The following is a 22607-nucleotide window of genomic DNA, read 5'->3' as shown; positions in this document are numbered from 1 at the left end:
GTTTGCTTTTCAACTTGGTTGGAGGTAGATCGATTCCAGAGAGACGACTTCAAACTGACTTTACAAACCATTTTAACTGTTCACCAAGTCAAGATGATTTTGGATTTCTGGTTATGAAGGGAGTTGAAAAGTTGTTAGGATATAACATAAGATGCAAAGACGTTTTAGTAGAGAGCTCTGAGGATGAGAGATCAAAATACTTTGATTTTGACATTGAACCCTGAAGACCAAAAGGACATGGAAGATTCCTCTAAGGATGAAAAAGTTATCATCAAAATCACAACTATGGATTTAACAGTAAAGGCATCAGGAGACTTTGTTGTTTTTGAAAGTGTTAATGTTCCTCATGACCAAATGGACCTGGATGTGTTTGCTTGCTCAAAGGTTGAGTGAGTTACTTTAACAACCACAGCTAACTCTTTGTTAACACAGACATTACAAAATAGTGTCTTTACCAGTCTTCCCAAAAACATGAAGGACCTGGAGGTGAAACCAAGATTCATATCTTGGTTTCACATCCAGGAGGAAATTGTGACAAATTTTTAAGAAATCTTTGAGGATTCATCATCAGAAGAAAACTTAGAAGATGAAATTCAAAATGACACAGATGATTTCGACAGCGTGGATGCGAATCTTGAGTCAACCATGTAGTTTTGCAAATTTTCCAACTCATTCTTCAACTGTTGGATGAATGTTACAACACAAAACATTATGAACTGAAGTATTACCTGAAGGTTTGTGGCTCAGTATCTGGACTTTATACGTCATTGTTTGAAAGGTTTTTCTTTACAGCAATGCACCAACCAGGAAGATATTTTCCCCCAGATGAAGACTTTGCAGTTCAAAATGAAATAACTGAAACACTGAAGATGAAGGATGTAGTACATCGGGACAAGGGAGGAGACTTTTTGTTTTATATGTCACACTGTCTGACCCAATATGTCATTAACAGACTGTGAGCTGTACACAGCTGACTATTGTGAACAATGTCAGAAGTCTTCATGTATTATTCGTAACCTTGGTCCTGTCATTTACCTACCAAAGGAACGAGAGGACAGTTCAACTACTCTTCTAAATTGTTATAGGTGTGGAATTGCAGAATGTTGTGACACCTGCAACTCCAACATAAAGACAGAATACTTGAAATGTTTAAATAATTGGAATGTTTTATTTGTATTTTTGATAAAGCAAATTACATTTTTTGTTTCTTCTATAAAAGTTTATAAGAGTATAAAAGTTTTTCATCATAATTAACATTGAATTAACATGTTTTTCAATCTGGGATTTTATTATTGAGAAGGGTTTATAACGTTTTAAATTAAGGACAATATATTGCTTCAACGTGAATTCAATATTTCTGCCTAAGCATATTTCAATGTTGATCCAATCACATTTTGCTAGCTGGGTTAGTATGATACCAGGAAGTGAGCGGACATGGCCACACACTGTTTGAACAGCGACATCTGCTGGCAATTGGCAGTTAAAGAAGAAAGTGAACTATTTTAACCCTCCTGTTGTCCTCGGGTCAAAATGACCGAGATTTGTATGTGTTTTTCCTATACACAGAAAATGAGGACAACAGGAGGATGCAATTTCCGGTTTTGTACACTGGTGTCGTGATTACAAAATTTAAATTACTTTTAAAAACTACAATGGCCACGAGTGTACAAGAAAATTCTAGGGGATCTTTGCAGCCTTGCCCTCCATCCGATAGAGAAAATATCAAAATAACCAGGTCAAAACAAAAAAAGCAGCAGCCGTGATCTGTACGTTAAACATGTTTAATTTCATTTTTTAACACTTATTCCAGGCTGAATCATTACCACAGTTTTGACATGTAAATTGTTAATATCAGTTAAAACTATCAGAAAATAAAAACACCAATAGAAAACACTGTCTCACATCTGCACACAGGTATATGAAGTCCTGTTGGCATCTCTCACACGCACACACACACACGCACACACACGCACGCACGCACACACACACACGCACACACACACACACACACACACACACACACACACACACACACANCACACACACACACACACACACACACACACACACACACACACACACACATTACTGTTTTTTTACACTTTATCCTACTGCACACAATGTCTGATACAACTCAGGATTCAGGAGAACAGACGACACTGAAATAGTCTTGTTAAAGCATTGCAATACAGAGAATCATTCTTCATTAATGGGGGATGTGTTCTCCTTATCCTCCAAAAAAAAAACTAGCTAGCTAGTTCATTTTTAAAGTTTTCTTTTAAAAGATAGAAGAAATAAAAAAAAACATAAAGTGGTATGACGTCTTTTTTTAAGAGTTTATAAATATGAAAGGCCACTTATTAGTGACTTGTCCCACAGATCTTAACATTATTTGCATTAATGGTGCAAGAAAACACGGTTAAGTCTTAGAACATAGGTAGCTTCGCAACACGGACATTTTCTCTTCCTAGTAAAACCACACGTGTGAGATTGTCTCGCTACTCCGAGAGGTGGCCATTGTTTAAGTTAAGCAGACAACATTAAAATCTTCTATACAAACGGTGGGTGAGAAGATGCGTCTATACTGTGCCACCTATAATGCAAATCAGTGAGGAGACAGTAACGTTGCCCCAGCTCTTGATGTAAACAGGACTAAATGATGGAAAGAGAGATTTTAAACAATGCCCCAACGCCCATAAGGCATGTACGAGAATCAGAATCACGCCACGCCGTGTGTGTGCAACCGTGATATGGACGTGACTCAGGCTATTCAGGCAGTCCAGACACACCGATCGACCAACACTAAGAGAACAACATCAGTCAATCACGCTGCAGAGATGCCACACACACGGGTTCACAACTACAGTTTGTTATTTTACACTGTACAGAGCTTTAGAGCAGGTGGCAGTGTCCCATCACAGGCAGTGAGTTTTAATTCTTCATCTCATAGTCATCTCCCACAGAACTTGTGCTTGAGTAAAAAGAAAAAAAAAAAAGAAACTTAAAAACATTATCCCAAATGGTGCAAGGCAAGATTAACTGCTTAAAAAAACTCAAACAGGAAAAGTTCAGGAATATAAAAGAAAAAATTTAAACTATTCTTGGTCACAGTATCACATCCTAAACAAAACAAAACAAAAATCACCATGTGACGAGTTAATGATTTTAAGTAACACTATTTTCTGTGACCCAATTACCATTCAGGGACAACAGAAATTTGTTTTATTAACATATGTTTTCCCACATTTCAACCACAAACCTCAATGTATTTTATTGGAGCTTCATGTGGCAGACAAAAGGGACTGATGAATGAATACGTAGTTTTACTTTATTTTTTTTGACAAATAACATAAAAGATGTGGCCCTTGTGTGAATTTAATCCTCTTTACTCCGACATCCAGTGGAACCAAGAGCTTTCAGAAGTCTACTACTCAGTAAAAGGAGTCATTTAAACTCATTTTGAATTTCCTGTGGAGTCCTCAGAGGTTTGGAAGAGATTAGTGAACAAACAGCATCATGGAAATGACAAGACATGTAGGAAACCATCCAAACCACAGGCAGAAAGTGCTATTCAGATAAGAATTAAAGTCAATATTGTAGTCTAAATGCAAAGTAAAATATGAGGCAAAATCATTTCAAATCATCCTTCTATACAAACTCCACATACTCACTGTTAAATAAAGCGGTGGGGGTGTTGTGCTGTGGGGGACGCTTTTGTTCAGAAACCTCCAAAAGACTTGAGATTGAGGTGGAGGTTCACCAAACCATTATCGTGTGTTAAAGTGGTCCAGTCAAAGTCCAGATCAAGAGTCTGTGGTCAGACTTGCTGGATGCTCTCTATCTTATCTGACTGAGATGGAGTCATTTTAGTTTTGAGCCTCCAGAAACTGAAAGAAGCAGGTCCTGATGGGACTGTAGCCGTCATGGCAACTAAGTGCTTTTTAATCAGAAAAAAATATCCATCCGCTTCACAACTATCTGCTTTTTGTTGGTCTATCAAATAAAATGCTTGCAAAATAAATTGATGTTTGTGGTTCTAATGGGGGAAAAGAGGAGAAACTTGAAGGTCTATGAATAACACTGAGGCACTGCATGTCCCTCATCACAATCCTGAAGGGAAAAAACAACCTTTTTATTCTCCCTCTCCATCCTGACCTTCTGACAGCTTTACATAGCACCTGACAGGCTTTAAATTGCAAATAGTGTCCGCTGATTCCATTTTCAAATATTTGTCCTATTCCCTTATCGCTGACAGCTACACCAAAAAAAACCCCAAAAAAACTCTCCTTACACGTTTCATTTTTCTGTTATGAGTCATCCTGAGGCAGTAGCAGATGAGAACAGTATCAGGCATCCTTTATTTTCATTAGTCAGTTTATTTGGCACAAGTTGAGCCTTTTTTTTAAACATCCGTGCTCCACAGCTTCCACTTCCCAGATAAACGTGTGTGTTGTACAACAGAACTCCTGGCTCAATTCAGAATGCATTAATTGGTGTGTGTGTGTGTGTGTGCTGTACATGCACGTAAACACGATGACGGTGGACACAACGACCCGAGCCTTAAAAGACGAGTCGAAAAGGGAATGTGAATGAGGCGGCGCAGATCAGTTCCTACCTACTGTCAGAGTTGAGTCACTGACTTGTTATTTACACACATGAGCAATTAGTGTGTGTGTGTGTTTGTGTAAATGGTACAGTGAAGAGTTTCCATGATGAACACACAGCACACCATATAACCAGAAAGCATTAAACAGTCTACTCCTCATGAAATCAGAATAAAGCGCATGTTGCACTATTTACAGCTCTATACAATGTGTGTACATGTGTATTTGTGTGTGTGTGTGTGTGCGTGTGTGTGTGTGCGTGTGTGTGTGTCTGGCTGTGAGTTGTTTCAATGTAAAAGCGTCTCGGAGCTGGGGGGATTGATCAGATACGTCCCAGGAGGAGATATCAGAGGAACAGGAGGAGGAACGGCAGAGAGAGGCTGAGCTGGACGAGCCGCTCAAAGCCGGATCCACCAGCAGGACAAACGGGGAGCCGCTCAGACCCGATGTGTGGCTTCTGGCTTTATCTTAAAAACAGATTCGGTGGGATCCTGCTGAGCTCCGTCCTGAGAGCTGTTGGCTGTGAGAACATGGCTGAGGCAGTGCTGTGTTGAACTGGTCTCTAGTGGACTGAGGACTGAGGCCGGGCAGCGGGGTTAGGCCGACTGGAGGGATCCAGCTGGTCGTTGGGAACAGAGCGGCGGTTCTGCTCCGGTCGGTTGGTGGCTAGGTATTTCGCTCTCATACTGGAGGTGTACTGGATGAAGAGAGGGAGTACAAGGAGGAAGGAAGAGCAAGAGAGGAGGATGATGAGAAGCATAGAGGAAGGTACAGGAACAAGACAAAGGAAACATGAGTGGAATAATTAAACCTCTTTTGTACTTAAGCGCATCAGCACACAAATCCAGCTGAATCCAAACATTTACATGCTATATTACAACAAAATACTATTTTTCCCCCCACTGACTATAAATCACACTGAACTTTTTCTGATTTAGATCCATCAGGATTACCAAAATTACTTATGCTGTTATAATAATACTGAGAGAATTTTTTAGAACTCTCTTCATAATTAAAAGTTTACATGCACTATGCCGTCAACAATTTGGTAAAGCTAAGAGAATGACATCAGGTCTTTGTAAGCTTTAGAAGAGCAGAATTCAGTGGATGAAACCAGATATTTACACTCACCAAACAAAAAGACACAATCTGAAGTTAAATCAGACCAAACGTCTTGTTTTAGGTCAGTTAGAATGAGTAAAATGATTTTTGTTTTATAAATGCCAGAGAAGGTAAGAGGAGAGAGAGGAGGCAGGTAGAAAAACTTTTCTCAGAATCAGCAGCTGTCAGAGGGACTGGAGAGAAATGACAGTAAACTACTGTGAGAAGATTGTGTTTGGAGGGTTAGAGTTGTCTTGTAAAACTGACTATGGAAATAAATACATGTTAAAGTTTAGGAATGGAAAAAAAAAAAATCTAAAAATATTCTCTGATTCTGGTGATTTTTTTTTTTTTTTTGTCTAAAATGTAAAACTGTTTTAGTGTTAAATGACAAGAAAATGTATATATATATATTTTTATTTTTACAGTTTATGTAAATATCTGGTGTCAATTACAGGTAGAAGGATAAACACACACATACAGGTCATTGGATCAGTCATTTGGACAGCCAGGATCTGACTACAGCAGTCATTCACTAAGTAGCAGCTGATTAGAGCTAGAAGTTATTATGTGATTTCTTTGAAGTTAGTCTACTTCTGATGTAGTGGGTTAGCCTGGTATGCGTTAGTGGTTTCATGTGGGAGTCACAGTAAAAAAGGGGGTCTTGTGTTTCCACATCCCTGCGGAGGGCAGACGGTCAGCGCTGCCTGTGAAAGTAACGAGCTGCCGTCATTCAGCCGTTTGTGGAAGCTCTGGACGGTGGAGGTGGGAGCAAAGTGGCAGTGTGGCTGCTGGATGGTGAAAGGTGACGGGGGGGGAGGCACAGAAACAGCAGACACATACACCTCGACCAGAACATGTGCACACATAGACACAGTGTGGAACAGGAAGGAGGGGGAGAAAAGGAGCTGCAGAGGTTTGGGCTCCAGTGTTTCAGGGGGGTGGAGCTGCGTTCGGACAGGCGGCAGCGAGCGGAGAACGTGTCTGAACGGTTCGGCTTCAGCTGGCCACAGCATCCACACGCATGAAATCTACAGCTGATATAATGCGAGGGGGGTTTTCACCAACAAACAAGCCCAGCAACTGTCAAAGTCACAACGACCAGTAGAGGAGCATCTCAATAAAGTAGAGTTTCATCAGAAAGGGGAATTCATGGATTCAGTTCAATTCCAATCAAACGCCGAACTCACTGATACGTTTCAAGCACTTATTTTCTTTCTGATGGTTTTAAGCTAGTTGAACTAAAAATTCTGTTTCTCAGAGAAGGAAAAATTTAAAAAGACCAAGAAAAAAGAATTTTAATATCTACAGCTCTGGAAAAAATGAAGAGCCCATTGCACTGAAAACCTCCTGGTTATTCCACCAAAAATTAATTTCTGAACTCTTCCTCAGATCAAACATTAATATTGTTGTTTCTAAATGAATATGAACCTATTTTCTTTGCATTATTTGAGGTCTGAAAGCAATTCATCTTTCTTGTTTGATCATTTTTGCTTGGAATTTCAGAGACATGTCAGTAGTTCATAGTATAAATGAACAATGTTCACTTTACTCAAACATATAACTATAAAGAGTAAAATCAGGGAAACTGATTGTTTTTGGTGGTTTCTTCATTTTCTCCAGAGCTGTATGTTTTGGCCTCCATCACATACAGCAGGTGACCGCTCACAGGTTGCTGCATCTAAGCAGATTAACAGAAAGTTGAGTAGAAAGAAAAAGTGTGGTGTAAGAAGTACGTATAACAGGGAGATAAAACTGGAGAGGATTGTGAAAAGGAAAACCCACGGTGGGCTTTATCAGAGGTTGACCAGGGTGAGACAGACCGAGGAGTCAGAGCCTCCAGACACACACTCACCTGTGTGTGTCAGAACCGTTTAAAGGAGAAAAACGACCTGAGTGTTGCTCGGTGGTCCACACATCACACTGTCACTGAGTACTGATGGAGCTGTGTTACCTGCTGGTGTTGCTCCAAAGTGTTTCATCACATCCAGAACCAGCACACACCTGGAGGATCTCATGTTTCTCTCTGCTGATGAGTTTTATGAAGATTCCATAACAAGCAAACACTTAAAGTATTTCGGTTTGAGCTTAACGAATCCATATAGTACGAGTTTCACTTTTAAAATTGTAGTCAGGGGAAAAATAGATTTTTTTTGATGATATTCAAATTTATTGAGATGCACCTGAAATTCATTTTAGCTAAGAGATCTGAGTATGTTTGCAGTTCTTCCACATAGGTTTTGCTGCTGAACGGCAAAAACGCACAAGTTCAGTCTGAAAAATGTTCACCACTAAGTTAACCACTATACATCAGAAATAGAGGCCAACTCTGTGTCCAACATGACACTACAGGCAAATCAAAACAACAATTTCTCTTTCAATTCACGTGCAAATGGTACAAAAAACCTCTTCTTTTTAAGCTCCAGTGTCCCAGGCTGCCAAAATGACTCATGAAGCTTAAACCATAGTCACTGTCTAGTTTGAGCACAAATGACACTTGCAGGGATGAAGGGAAAGAGGACTACCTTCCAATATCCACACACAGCATGTCAGACGACTGAGATGGGAAAAACTTCACACCCTTGTTATCGGCGGGACAAACAGAATCTCTGTGGGGTTTGTTTCGTGCTGTGGGTATTGGAATACAGTAGAAGGGAGCGTGTGATCTAGAAAGTGTGCACTTACAGAGGGTGGAGGGGACTCCCTGCCAATCAGGGGGGTGTTCTCACACCGGGGGTTCTGAAAGTTTGCGTTCTGGCTCCTGCATTGTAAAATAAGAGGTTACTTATTTAATGTGCTCATCCTGCTGCTGAGCTCCTGGTCTGTGTTTGACCTCTAATCTGCTCATCATAACTCTGATCTGTTACCTCAATGATAGAATAAACAGGGACCTTCAACTTGGCAATTTATGACGTGCTTAAAAAGTTCAATATTTCCTATCGTGTAACAAAAAACGTGAGGAGCCACAGGAAGCTGATGCATGCCTATATATTTAGATTAATTTATTATTGACAGTACTGTTTAAAATGTTTGGATTTGATCAATATGTATGTTGACTTTGTAAATACATAGTGCCTTGAGAAGGTATTATAGACTTTTTTTTTTTTTACATTTTATCACATTACAAGAACAAGCTTCAATGTACGATTTTTATGCTCATCACAAAAGTCTGATGATGATTTTTACTCAGCCCCCTTCAACCTGATGCCTTTAAATAAAATCCAGGAAAAACAACTGCATTAAAAAAACAAGGATCACAAAGAACTAAAGTTCACACCAGAAAGGTGCAGATTAAGTTATAAAAACAACATCCCAGTACCAAGCTCCAGTTCGATGGGACAACTACAAGTGAAACATCCTACAAATTCTTTTTTATAAGACAGTGATGAGAAGAATGTCCTGTCTCCAGTTTGTCACAAGCCTCATCCTTCACAGTAGACATGACAGAATGCGCTCTGGTCAAATGAGATTGAGGTTGTACCTTTTGGCCTACAGGGAAAACAGCATGTGAGGTAGATAACTACCATCAACCCAAACACACTGAAGCACACGAGTTTTTTCAGCAGGGATGTAGTGGAAAATTTAAGAAGATTAAAACAGGAAGAAAACCTGTCACAGGTTCCAATAGGCATCTCACTGGGTGAGGGATTCATCTATCAGCAGAACAACAGTCCTACATACAGTCAGAGTATTTCCATGTGTTAGAATAACTGGTCTGGGGTGTGCTGTGGTGGCGCAGGGGTTGGGCACAGCCCACATGTGGAGGCCTTGGTCCTCGACGCAGCTGTCGCAGGTTCAATTCCCGGCTGTGGCGACCTTTGCTGCATGTCTTTCCCCTTCTCTCATTGCCCACTTTCCTGTCAATTAACTAGGAAAGTGGGCAATGAGATAGGGGCCACTAGAGCCAATAAAATCTTTAAAAAAAAAAAGAAAGAATAACCTGGTCTAAGTCCAGACCTAAAGCCAGCTGAATGTATGGCAACACTTGACAGATGATGCTTTGGCACCCTGTATCCAGTCTGACTGAACTATTTTGCAAAGAAGAACAAGCAAAGCTCTGTCCATGTGGAAAGCTGATGGAGACAGGATTTACATCTGTAAAATGCAGTTCTGTAAAATATGAACTCTGGGTGGCAAAACGTTTTACATTAGTAAGCAATTAAAAAGCCCTCAATCACTTTTGTTTCTCTTCACACTTTTGTTCTCCTTTCATGTTGGCCTATCATTGAGAATCTCATTAAAATACATTTAATATTAGTTTTAATGTGACAAAATGTAAAAACGAAAAACTGTTTTGCAAAGGCACTAAAAAAGCCATACTAACTATTCCAGCTCAGTTTCTGCTTGCAGTTAACATGCTGTGCTTGATTAAATCAAAATGCAACAAGCAGCATCACAACATTAAAGTTTTTTAAGAATTGTTCTTTTCTGAGCAAGGAAGTCAGTCCTGTGGCAACCACATGCATGCATGGTGACATTATAACTTATGTCACTGGGCCGCTAACATGTCTTTGCTGTATTTATCCGATTTCTGAAAATACTGTGGGGATAAACAGGCAGGTCGGCTAAAAGAGGCAGCAGGAGTTTTCCTATCACTCCAACAGGTCATCGATCTAATGAGGAGTTTTCTACGCTGACAGGTTGGTCACAGAGCACATGACTACACTAAATATGTCTAGGTTGTGTACTCTGGGCCACACAAGGCTAGCATCAGCTGCCTATAGCCTGCATGTGTATTGATTCTGGTAGCCTGTGGCTAGCGGCTGGTGCTAACTCACATGTATTCAGTGACGGGGGCATTGCTGACAGTGTGGGCTGTGGCAGGCAGGCTAGCTTCACTGCCATAGCTGGAGCCACAGCTGTAGAGACTGGGCATGTGAACACGGTACAGGTTATCGTGCACGCCGCGAGAGGCACCCGACTCGTCTTCTCCGTCCTCGTCATCCATCCTTCAACCGGTCAGATTAAGAGCAGGGCATGAGAGGGCATGATGGGTAAGAAGGAAAGAAGGTAGAGGGGGAGGGAGATCCGAGAGAGACAACAGAGTATAAACAAGTGATTGAAGATGAGGTCAGGGGGAGAGGGGAGGATTACTGGAGGTCTCCAAAAATAAATGAAACACCCAGCCCAGGCCATGCCTCCAGCAGCTGAATGAGTAGAAACGGGTCATTGACAGCATTCATCTACAGACAACATCTACTGCAAATACAAAAGGTCTGAAACAGGAAGCTGCATTTTTTTCTTTTTTGAACGCTTTAATTTATGTGCACTGTATAAACACATTATCCTTAAAGATAGCCATGCAGTCATTGTTTTTATGCATCTATTATTGAGATAGATGAGATAGAAGCAAATAAGTCTGTCAAAGCAGAATTAAGTCTCAAGTAGGGCTGGGCGATATTTCATACAGCATGGAGAGTTTAGTTCATCCTGAGACGTCAGAAATGCAATGAAAACCATCTGGTTTGATTGAAGATTTGAACTGAATATTTCCCTAAATGCTTCAGTTACATCCCTCCTTCCCTATTTTTTCTTGGAGGATCTTGGAGACAACAAAGCAAAATAAAATCCCTCTAAAAACGAGTTACCAAGTGTTCAGTCTTAAACCTGCAGTATGTAACTCTTATTTTTTTTAAATCTGCTTTTTACATATTTTTTAAAACTGTCACTATGTTGCGACAGTATATCATAAGACAATAAGACAGATAACACCTGGGTACAAAAAGAGATTTTTTGGAAGTTGTCCATGTTTTATTAACTGAATTAGGAATATTTTGCAAAGCTGAATCCAAAAATGACATCCATTTTTCTCAGTCAAGTCAGGTTTTTATTCTAATGTCATTTAGAGAAATCTGTTCTCCTGACTGAATTGATGACATTATCAGTTCATTTATGTTAATATTTCTCATCCAAAAAAGATTTTAAGAGAAAAAAAATTGTGTATTAATTAATATTAATATTAATAGTGTATTAATTAAATGTTGCGAACTTGGATTTCTGTAAATTGAATAATAAACACCAATAAGGGGAAGTACATGTAAACTGAACATTTCATCTTCATTGTGTAAAATTCTCCGTCTCTTTTCTGTCCTGATGGAATCTCTCCTCCTGCTCTTCACTCATTGATCAGATTCTCAGGAAACCGATCCAGATGTCAGAACAAGTCCTGCATTTTGATGCTCATGTGGCTCCGTAGTTCTGAAGGTTGACCTGTTTGAGTAAAACCAATGTGATTTTTGGATTCAGCTCATCAAAATGACCCTAAAACCCCAGATAATTGTTTGGTTGTTGACCAGAGTAATCTGTGAAAAAAATAATCAAGCGCCTCTGCCTTCTCCCAGTGCTCCCAGTGCTGGGATACACAACTCAATCAGAAACAACCAATCAGAGCCAGGAGGAGAGTTTTAGCACTGTCAGTTATGCTTGTGTGTGTGCTGCTGTTTCAAACAGAAGCAATGAATAAAGGGGTCAAATAAGGGGAAATGACCTGCACTTGCACTTTATCAAGCCCAGAGGACCTGAAAGCACCTTAAAGTACATTCAGTCATTCACAGGTTAATGTTAATTGTTTAATAAAGTCCTCAGTCATATGTCTTCTACTTCTACTTCAGACATATAACCATGAATGTAAAGTATACATAGCACAATGTTTCCACTTAAACTGCTGGTAAACAGTCAGTTTTGTGCTTGGCACCGTCCAGCAGTATTTTTCAAGTTTTCCCACTTACAAAAATTAACTTTCATCGTACATAGACAGACAGAATCTAAGAAAAGTGGAAAAAAATAAAATAAAATTTCTAAGTCATTAGTTATTAACTTATTTCATGAAATAAGTATTTGATCATCTACCAACTAGCAAGAAATCTGTCTCTCACAGAGCCCTGTCACCCTCCTTCATGGCCTGTTTTAACTACACCCGTTTGAACTAAATACCAGCATAAAAGACATCTTTCCACACTCTCAAACAATAAGACTTAAACCTCTGTAGACCGGCACTAGGGGAGTGGGCTACAGAAGGACAACAGGCAAATAGATGTTATGGAACAGCCTCGTGTTGCTAGGCAACGACTTGCACTGAAGACAAGTCTTGTCTAGGTCTTCCAGCATGAAGATGACCCCAAACATACAGCCAGAGAAACTACAAAGTACTTCAGTGTCCTGGAGCGGCTTAGACAGTCTATGTATTTGAACTCAACAGAAAGTCTGTGGAGGGAGTTGAAGCGCCATGTTGCCAAGTGAAAACTGACCGATCTGGAGAAGATCTGATCAAGAACTATCTGACCTCTGCAACTGTAATCAAAGCTTTCAGTAACATATCAAACACTTATTTCATTCCATAATACACAAATTAATTATTTGAAAATCATACAGTGGAATCTGAATGATCGTCTAAATTAAAGACAATCTAACAAGCCTTCTGATTTTTAGCATTTAGGCAAAGAAATTAGATAAAATATCAATTCAAATTTCCTACATTTTCACATTTGTATAGAAACCCTGAATATATCACTATAAATCCCTAATGCATAGTAGCAATTTTTAGGCAATATCACCCAGCCCTGATAACAACAAAGCGTAATTATTTCCTAATTTGTTAATTTTTAATATGATAAAACAAAAAAAAATAGTAAAGCAAAAGTATTGGGGCAAAAGGAGATAATATGACTGAACTGAGCAATTTATCTTCAGACATAAAAATGGTTAAATGTAAAACGACCAGCAACAAAACAAAATGAGGCTTTAAAAAGTATGTGCTGATTTGGAAGTTGGATCTCTGGCTGCAGTGCTGGACACAACATGAAAGCACAAAATTTCACACTGACATCAAAAACACTTTCTTGGTCTTTTTAGTACTTTTGTATCTGCTGTTTACATATCGACACTATTATGCCAGGTGATAAAGAGATAAAAAGAGAGGGAACTCTATTTAGATGAACCGATGCAGAAAATAAGGACAATGACATATCTTGCCACCAGATGGCAGTATTTTGCCCTTTCAATAAAATGGACAGTAGAGCCTCCTCACTGGTGCATTAATGAACCCAGTGAGTGTCAGATATGAACTTCCCCTTATTCCTGTTGGGCCATATGTTTGGATATGCTTTGATCCAAACCCAACAGAAAACCAGAAAACACCACTATGGCACATCTCTGTTGTAATAGGAACAATCCATCCCTGCATTCAAAGCTTACATCTATTGCACCGATTGTGATGCTGAATTATTATTATTAGATCATATGATTCTTCAGTTATCTCCATATGCACCATCATTTGCTGAAGCCCGAAGCATTTCCAAATCAGGACAGGGGGAGAGAGGCAGGGAAGGAACAGAAGGAAGAAGTGGGGCAAAGGGGAGAAAAAAATGTGGTGGCATCCTGATCAACACAACATGGGTGCTCCAAGTCAAAAGAAAATGAGAGTTGTGCAAACAGACAAACAAACTATCAGTCAAACTGGCAGCAATGAGGGCAGACAGTAAAATAAGAAACAACTGCATGGATGCAGAGACAGGCAGAGGGAGGTATGAAGAAGTTCAACAGTTTGGGAGGCAAATACACCCAAAAGCAATGACATGCATGCAGACCAAGGAGGTTCTGTTTAAGGATTTTTGCGTTGTTTTCCATCAGGCATTAGAATTATTCACTGGAGCTGATAATGTGTGAATAATTAGCGAACAGGTTAGTCAAAAGACAAAGATTTAGGGATGTAAAGAGTTGTATGTGGTCTGTATGCGGGTTTTCCATTTCATCATTTGCCTTGACTCAACTCTACTGTCCTACTGAAGACGGAATCTCTTCAGGGCGGATGTGATCAGCTGCTTATTTCCCAATACTTTCTCAAGTTGATAAAAAGTTTGGACTAAAGATTTTTGCAAGGTTTTATGTTTGTCATCCTAGTTTACTCAGACTTTCTTTGAAGAATGAGCCAAGCCACCAATGGAAAAGTCTCATACCAGCATGAGAGGAACTTTGGAGGAGCATGTGTGTGTTACCTCTTCCTTGGCCAGGTATGTGGCACACTGCACACAATAGAAGAGAACATCAGAGCGGTGACAAAGGAGAACAGAACCAGGTAGATAAGACCTTCTACTCCGTCATAGCACAGCCCAGTCAAAGCCTGGACGTAGTCCTTTAACGAAGAGGAGAGGAGAGAAGAGATGTCAGCTGGGAAACGCGGATCGAATTTCTGTCATCAAACAAAGCAAACAGTGACTCACCATGTGTAGGCTGCGGCAGTCAACCAGGGCGGTCAGCTGGTGGAGACCAACCTCAGTGGAGTTGAGAACCGACTGAATTTGCTCCAGACTCTCCTGCACACAGAGTCAATGGTTTTCATACTGAACAGACATCCTGCTTTATGTGCATGTTCCAGAACTTCTTGAACTTTAGAAAATTGTTCATTTATAAACACAACCTTCAATATACTGCAGTGGGATTTTTAAGGATGTAACAACAGGAAAGTGGAAAATATCTCTCTGTTGCTCCATTTTCTACCATTTTACATAGTAGAAAATGACAAGAGATTTTCACAACATTTCCAAATAAAAATCTGTCTTTTCTATCTAAATCTAAAAAAAGTTTCATCTTGGTCTCATCTGACCAGAGCTCCTTCTTCGAAACACTGTTCCTTAAATACCGGATTTGTGGAGAGCTTGAAAACTGGTGGCCCTTTAAACAAATCCTCCATCCTGAGTTGTGAATCCCTGCAGCTCATCCAAAGCCACCACTGGCTTCTGGACTGTTTCTTTAAATACGTTCCTCCTTGCATGGCCTGAAACTTCCCCTTAATGTTCTCCCTGTTCTGTCTTCTTGGTCTTAATGATGCTGTTTATTCACTGATGTTCTCTAACAAATCTCTGAGGCCTCCAGGTCGCATAAGGCCATTTAGCTGTACTGGATTTTATTTAGGGATATCAGAATCAGATGGGCTCTGAAAACAAATACACACCCAACTTTTCAGATAGAAGATTTAAAAAAGGGGGGAAAAGCCCTCCTTTGTGTTGATCTATGACATAGAATCTATATAGTAGTCTATGGTTGTAGTTTAAGGGATGGGAATACATTTCCAATCCACTGCAAATGCACATCAGGGTAAAGCCTACAGATAGTTGCTCTGTAAGCAAATGCACCTTGGCAGTGGCATAATCACGTGTTGCTGATCTCAGTAGTTCTGCCACATCGTCCTGCATCTCCACCAAAGCTTTGTGACTCCCTGACAGCCTCTACAAAGCAAACAAGGAAGTTATTCAATAGGAAAGACGTCAGAGAAAACATGGTACTGTGAGACTGATGAGGAAAATCCAGAACACTGAGAGACATTTTTACCTGCTGGAACGGGTTCACTCTTCCAGAGCTGCACCTCAGGTAGTACTGCAGGATATCTGGCAAGGCATTCATAGATTCATGTTAGCATAAAAATATCCAATCCATTTGAATTATGCAGTTTTATAGTAAAAAAAAAAGGTAAAGTTTGCATTTTTTAGAATTTTACATGGCCTGTTTGTTCCTGCTGAGGCATGTTTACAGTTATACCAGGATACAGATGAGTGAGTGAAAGTCTTTATTTGTATTTTAGAGTTGATAAAGATGTTACTTTTTTAATCATAATTAACAAAACTAGGCTTTTTGATAAGATTTACAGAAATCCCCTTTAATATCAAAGTGAAAACAGATTTCAATTAATATAATCTAAAAATAACATATAATATTTTATTTTATTTTCATCTTGTCAAAATCATTTTTGACAAGATGGAAATGAAAATGTTTTTTTTTTTTAGGTAAATTACTTTGTCAAAAAACTTTACTTTATTGTGATTGATTTGTAGATCACATAAAAGGCACCATATTTTCAAACAGGCACTAGATATGGGCAACATCTGAGTCCTACAGCGAGTAGATAGAGTGGAAACTACAAGCAACACAACTGTGTGGAAAGATGAAGCTGAACTAAGCAGAAATATGATAAAAAAGGGAAAGGAAGAAATCAGCTTAGATCGAAAAATTAAAAAAATTAAAAAAACTGCTCTGGATTCTCTCTGTGATGCCTTTGAGAAGAGCAGAAGCAAGACAGGGTTTTTGATGCACAGCAAAATGTATTGAGAGGCAGTATGAGCTTTTAGATACCAGATTGTCAATCAAACAAAATCCCACTGGATGTTCTCAGCCACACACAAAGAACTGAAACACTTTCTAAAAATAGAAGCCATAGCAGCTTCAGCTGTCAGAAGTCAAACTGACAACCAAAATGGACAACAGTGTCCATAATGCATAAACTACCTGCTGGACATCAGCATGGTTGTATTGTTTCGGTGTACGTACCTTGATTGATGACTGCATTGTCTTTGGTTACACTGGTTATGTAGGAATCTGGAGAGACGCAGAAGTCACTGGCCGACTGTGGGAGAGCCAAACACAAATCAGACATCCAGCAGTAGGGATTACATCACTGTACAGACAGAGAGCTCAACTGTGTTGCCATGGTTAACTTACAGCAGCGACACCCAACTCAAGACCCAGAGAACCCCAGCTGATTATCAGTGTCAAAACCCCAAGGAAACACACTCTGGAGGACGGAAGAGAAAAGAAACTCTCTGTTAAATCGATAATAAACTCGATGGCCATGCCACATCATGGTTTACACATTTCAGAGAACAAGCAGGGTTTAAATCAGTCCAATCAGAGCAGCTTGGGGGTGATGATGCAACAGACCGTACCCAATCAGAGTACCCCGAGAGTTGCGAATGAGCCCAAAGAGCACCAGCAGACAAATGAGAACATCGAACAGCAGCAGACCCAGGTAACCCAACCACCTACAAGAATACAAAAAGGAATGCATTATTCCACAAAAAGCATTTCAAAACCTAAAATATGAGCTTCTCATTTACACTAATCAGGCAAAAAATATGACTTTTATATTCTCACTTTGTCTTACATACTTTGCTGGTAGTTACAGTGCAAAGAGTAATGGAGACCAGGAACAACCCTGCTTTGTGTATATTTCGGAGGTAAAATTGTTCAACAGGCCAACACTGAGTTCGATTCTCACAGTAGAATTATTTTATTGATCTTTTATGTTGTTAATAACCAGATTGTGTACACCAAAGCTCTATAAGACCTTATAAAGGAAATTTCATTTAAATGGATGCATTTTCAATATAGCGAGACAATAATTTTTTTTTTAAAAACAACTTGTTTTGGTCAGGCAGGTAAAGTGCCAAATGAGCTGCTGGCATGCTCAGTCCAGACCCAACGGTCCCGTCGAGTTAAAAAAAAAAAAAAACATAAAAAAAGTTCTTATCAGAATTGAGTGCAGGAAATTGGGAGAGAAGAAGCTGTGGCAGAACTTATGGCTGGGAAAAAAGGACAGAAATCAGATATCAGAGGCAGCAGAAGTCACCCTGCACAATTTGTACAGAACATTTCTGAACATGTTTAATGTTGTCATAGGTTATCTTTAGTTGGTAAAAAGTAAGTCGTTCCTAAATGAGCCGACCACATCACTGAATTAAGATCGCAAACAAAGTAAGGAGGTCATAATTTTATGCCTGATTAGGGTGGGTTTTATTATTATCAATAAAGTAAATTAAGTTTTGTTGACATAGTGTTTCTTATCTTAAATAAATACAAAGTATATTTAAATAAATACAAAGTATATAATATGTCTGTGAAAGGCAGGACTGGATTTAAAACTGTTTTATTCACTGACCTGTAAAAGTCAAAGGCCTCGGTTTTTTGGGCTAAGTCTTCCAGAGAGATGTCCGTGTTGGACCAAAAGGGGACGTCCACCATCAGTCTCACCAACTCGTCCAGCTGTCCTTGCAGCTTCTGGATGATGGCCACATAGTCCGTCTGATCCTGGAAGGTCGTCTCTAACTGGGCCAGGTTCTCCTCCACTGTCTGGTTTAAGGCTAGAGTATTATCTGACACCTAGAAACAAAATGAAAAACATTCACTCAAGTGTACTTCATATTTGAGGGTAAAATATTTAGTGCTATTATAGGCTCACCAATTTCTCCACTCCAGAAACAGTGCGGTTGGCATGACGAAGCGAGTACGCCAGGCGACTGGCGCCATCACTTGACTCCCCGTTTCCATAGAATCCAACAGCAATTCCAGCACTGGAGGAAAAATGGGAACCAATACATGAATCTTTGAGTAAATACAAACTTTTCATACCTATAGACAAACTTCTAAAAAAACAAAACTTCTAATTTTTTTTATAATTCACCTTGTGAGCAGCGTTAAATCATCCTGAAAAACTGAAGGACCCGCTAAGTTGTCGGCTGCAGTTCATCTGCACCTTGCCTTGCCTCAACACCAGAAGGCAGCACTGAGTTCTCAGATTTCACCCTCAGGTCTCAGGCAAACACAGTTCTACCAGAGAGGATTTATGTACACACATGCACACTCACACACACACACAGTCTACACAATAATTGGGTCACCAGACCACAAATAATGCGATCCCCCTGCAGGGCTCTGCCCACAGTCATTCAGCACACAGGCTACAATATTTGGGGCTCTTCACTCATAAAGACTTTATCCAACATCATAAACAATAGAAACATTTTTTTCTATTTTTCTGCTGTAGTTAATCCATTCCTCCACCATGCTGCCTCCTTTAACCCCAATATGCTTTCATGCCCCCTCCGCCCCCCAGCACCCACTGAAAGCTTGTGTGTGTACCTTCTGACTCTGCCCTCCTTTTGTGTGCTTTATGTACATGAGTCTACTGTATACTCTACTGACGCTGCTGCTGTCTGCATCATGCAATCACTAGACAGATTTGAAGAGATACATTAACATTGTTCAGACAATTCATTCAGGCCTATTACATATTTATTAGCTCCATTATACATCTGTCTTTACAATGCAAATATCCTCATGTATCTGTTTGCCCTCTGTACTTTGTTAAACACATAAGCTATTGGCAGAGTTTCCCCCAGTGTACTTATATATATATATATATATATGCAAGAGTGTAGGGAGAGAGACAAGGGGCACAGGGGGCAAGGGAGAATACTAAGGGAACAGAAATTAAATCTGACACTAAAGAATAACTAGACTAAAAGTGACTTTATATAACAATACAAAATAAACATAACTAGAAACACTAAGAAAAACTGAACTAACACAGGATTAAATATAACCCAACCAAACAACCGTGGATTTTAATAAGAATCCCTGTGAAGGCTTTAAAGGGGCAGCAATATGTATTTTCTAGACACCTAGTGTCATTTCATAGCTAGATCAAGTAACTCTGTTACCTCTGTTACTGCATGTGTCATAAAAATACTGTATCAAATATGGCTTAAAAGAAATCTGACATTGTAATTTAACACCTTGAAATTGGGCCTCTGTCTCTTTAAAAACTCCTGCTCTATCTGAAACTCCACCTTCAGGGAATCATCACAACATGGCTCCTCTATTAACCCTTTAACTGAACAATGTTTTAACCAGCATTTCACTGGGAAGCAGCTCCTATAATGAGCTCAGCAGATTAACAGTTTCACCAGGTGTTTGCTAATTGCTGCTGGCTAGTCTGAAGGAGCTGAGTAGGGGAATAGTGGGGGAGGGGTTGTCTATAATCACCCCCTCCTTAGAGCTGGAAACTGCAGTTCTGAGGAGGAGCTCAGTCCTCGAAGGCGGGGCTAGGTCCACCCAGGAGGTTTGCAGAGCTGAATGATTGGAGGTTAAAGGATTTCTCAAAAATGCATTTAAGAATCAAGCCAACACTCCAGGTATATTTTTGATGAGATAACATTATAACAGGATGTACAGCTCAAAAAAGTATGTTTAACATAACACCGCCCGTTTAAAATATACATTTTCTGACCAAAAGACAATTGCTTCCTATTGCTGCACATGTTTTACTATAATCTCGCCCTTTCTACCTTTTGCAGTCCAGTAAGAACACACTGGAAAACAACTGAAAGAAGTCCACATGTTGTTGATCCAAAGACTCACAAGCACACAAAAAAAGTGGGCAAAAAAATAAAAATAAATGCAATAAAGTATACAAATGTTCTCATCTAAATTCGATTCTCAGTTAGGATATCAAGAAAAATCATAAAGTATTCAAAATCTAAAAACATCTCTCTCCCTCTGCCACACACAGGTACACAGAAAGCTTACATGACTGTATAATTCATTTCTCATCTCTGCATCAAATCTGCTGCTGTCTCCATGGCAACCTTTCTCGGCCAGGGAGAGGGCCGAAATGGAGAGATAAAATAAATAAAGGCTGAAAGAGATGGAGAAGCGGGAAGGGAGGAAAATCTCGAGCTTAGAAGCAGAGAGGAGATGAGAGTAACTAAAAGAGGAATACATTCACATTCATAAACTCTCTGCACCATTGTTTGGTAATTTGTTGTCTCTTCATGTCTTCCTTGTCACTGTAGCTTTTCTCTCTTTTTTCTTTATGCTTGGTTTCTCTGTTTTATCGCTTCTACCTAATATAACAGGGCTTGAAAGAACAACACATATGTAACCATGGAAAACTATTCAGGAAGAAATTGTGCCACTTGGAAGATTAACTATAAATCTGGTCACATTCATACGTTTGTTGAAGACTTTAATTACTGTTTCCTTTGATTTTCTTCCCTATTTGTCATCTTCTGTGGCTCTCTGTTCTATTTTGGCTCCATGTTCTACACATTTTCTTGTTCTTCTCAGTGATTAATGTGGCAAATATTGTCTCCAAAAAACAAGAATATTTGCAAGTTAGAGCTTGGATCTTGTGGGTGAGCTACTTAAAACTCCTCCACTTTGGGCCGGACGTCTTCTAAATGTGTAATGTATTTAGTAAGTTTGTGTATAAGGTATTTTTTTGTAAATGTTTTGACTAATGTCAGGTTGTATCTCAGTCCTATTTTTACTTTTACGGCTGTTTGCTTTTTGTTATTTTTATTCCTTTATTAATGGAAGAAAACTCGTTTACATACTTTGTAGTTTGTTCTGAATGCAGATGAGATAAAAGCAATGGTTTTCGTGCTTTTGTAGACAATTTCTATATCTGAATAGATAGAGATAACTAATTATTGCACAACCAAGCTGAGGGTTAGTTTAGCCTCTCACCTGCAGACGAGCGTGGCGATGATGACGCACCAAGCGGTGCAGCAGCAGTCAGCACTGGGCTGCTGGGAGTGAGAATGGGAGTGTGAGGAGTCTTCCTTCTTGCATCTTCGGCAGCAAAGCCAGAAGGAGTAGATGAGGAGAAAAATGAGGTCCAGGCCCAAACACAGCACGGCCATAGCACCGATGAGCAAAATAGACTAAAGAGAAGGAGGAGAAACAAAGAAATTATTGGCTAACGCAGTTAGCACATGTAAGAATCCTGTTCCAGAGTTATCACAGGAAAGAGCACCATTTTGGATGTGGGTATAGAATACAGGAAGTCTGTCAGCAAATATGAGCAGCAACATTACACACTTCATATAAATTGAAGGAATGAAAGATAATCTATATGCAGCAGTGAACTATGACTGGAAACTCCACTAAGAAAAAGAAAAGAAATCCATACTCTCAACAGAACAGACCAGGCTAACACCCAGAGCTAACATAGCTAACCTTGAGAGTGGCCAGGTTACTGTGAGCCAACAACACAGGCTGTGCAGATATCAATGAAAACTGATTCAAAAACATTCAAAGACAACATAACGACCCACATGAAAGACGAGTTATGTCATCTAACAAATTACATACACCAGAAGTTTTAGAGAACTGCTCAAATTGAAGAGCAAAATAAGAATCACGGAGCTCTAAATGTTTAAAACCGTTTCTGTGTTTGACTTACTTTCAAAAATCCAAACTAATTAAAGTGGAAAAGAAGGAAAAAGTGGAAAAGAACAGTTGTAACAGTTCCCCCGTTACAGCAACAGTTTCCCCGTTACAGCAACAGTT

At 39.5% G+C, this 22607-nt stretch overlaps 1 protein-coding gene across 1 annotated transcript in view; it reads right to left on the bottom strand.

Moving 5' to 3' along the window:
- Positions 1 to 2102: 2102 nt before the first annotated feature.
- Positions 2103 to 22607, bottom strand: part of ttyh3b (tweety family member 3b) — a 33299-nt gene continuing 12794 nt past the window's right edge. Inside the window, exons 3-15 of the mRNA XM_008404466.2 lie at positions 21783 to 21979; positions 18712 to 18823; positions 18412 to 18632; positions 17420 to 17515; positions 17196 to 17268; positions 17025 to 17100; positions 16032 to 16087; positions 15836 to 15928; positions 14924 to 15016; positions 14699 to 14835; positions 10484 to 10654; positions 8391 to 8466; positions 2103 to 5301 (exon numbers count right to left, since the gene is read on the bottom strand). Of these exons, the coding sequence (XP_008402688.1) occupies positions 5167 to 5301; positions 8391 to 8466; positions 10484 to 10654; positions 14699 to 14835; positions 14924 to 15016; positions 15836 to 15928; positions 16032 to 16087; positions 17025 to 17100; positions 17196 to 17268; positions 17420 to 17515; positions 18412 to 18632; positions 18712 to 18823; positions 21783 to 21979 (1536 nt within the window). The 3' untranslated portion in view covers positions 2103 to 5166. The remainder of the gene's footprint in view (positions 5302 to 8390; positions 8467 to 10483; positions 10655 to 14698; positions 14836 to 14923; positions 15017 to 15835; positions 15929 to 16031; positions 16088 to 17024; positions 17101 to 17195; positions 17269 to 17419; positions 17516 to 18411; positions 18633 to 18711; positions 18824 to 21782; positions 21980 to 22607) is intronic.

Source organism: Poecilia reticulata, linkage group LG1, assembly GCF_000633615.1.
Source record: "Poecilia reticulata strain Guanapo linkage group LG1, Guppy_female_1.0+MT, whole genome shotgun sequence".
Taxonomy (NCBI): domain Eukaryota; kingdom Metazoa; phylum Chordata; class Actinopteri; order Cyprinodontiformes; family Poeciliidae; genus Poecilia; species Poecilia reticulata.
This window is presented reverse-complemented; position numbering and strand designations above follow the sequence as displayed.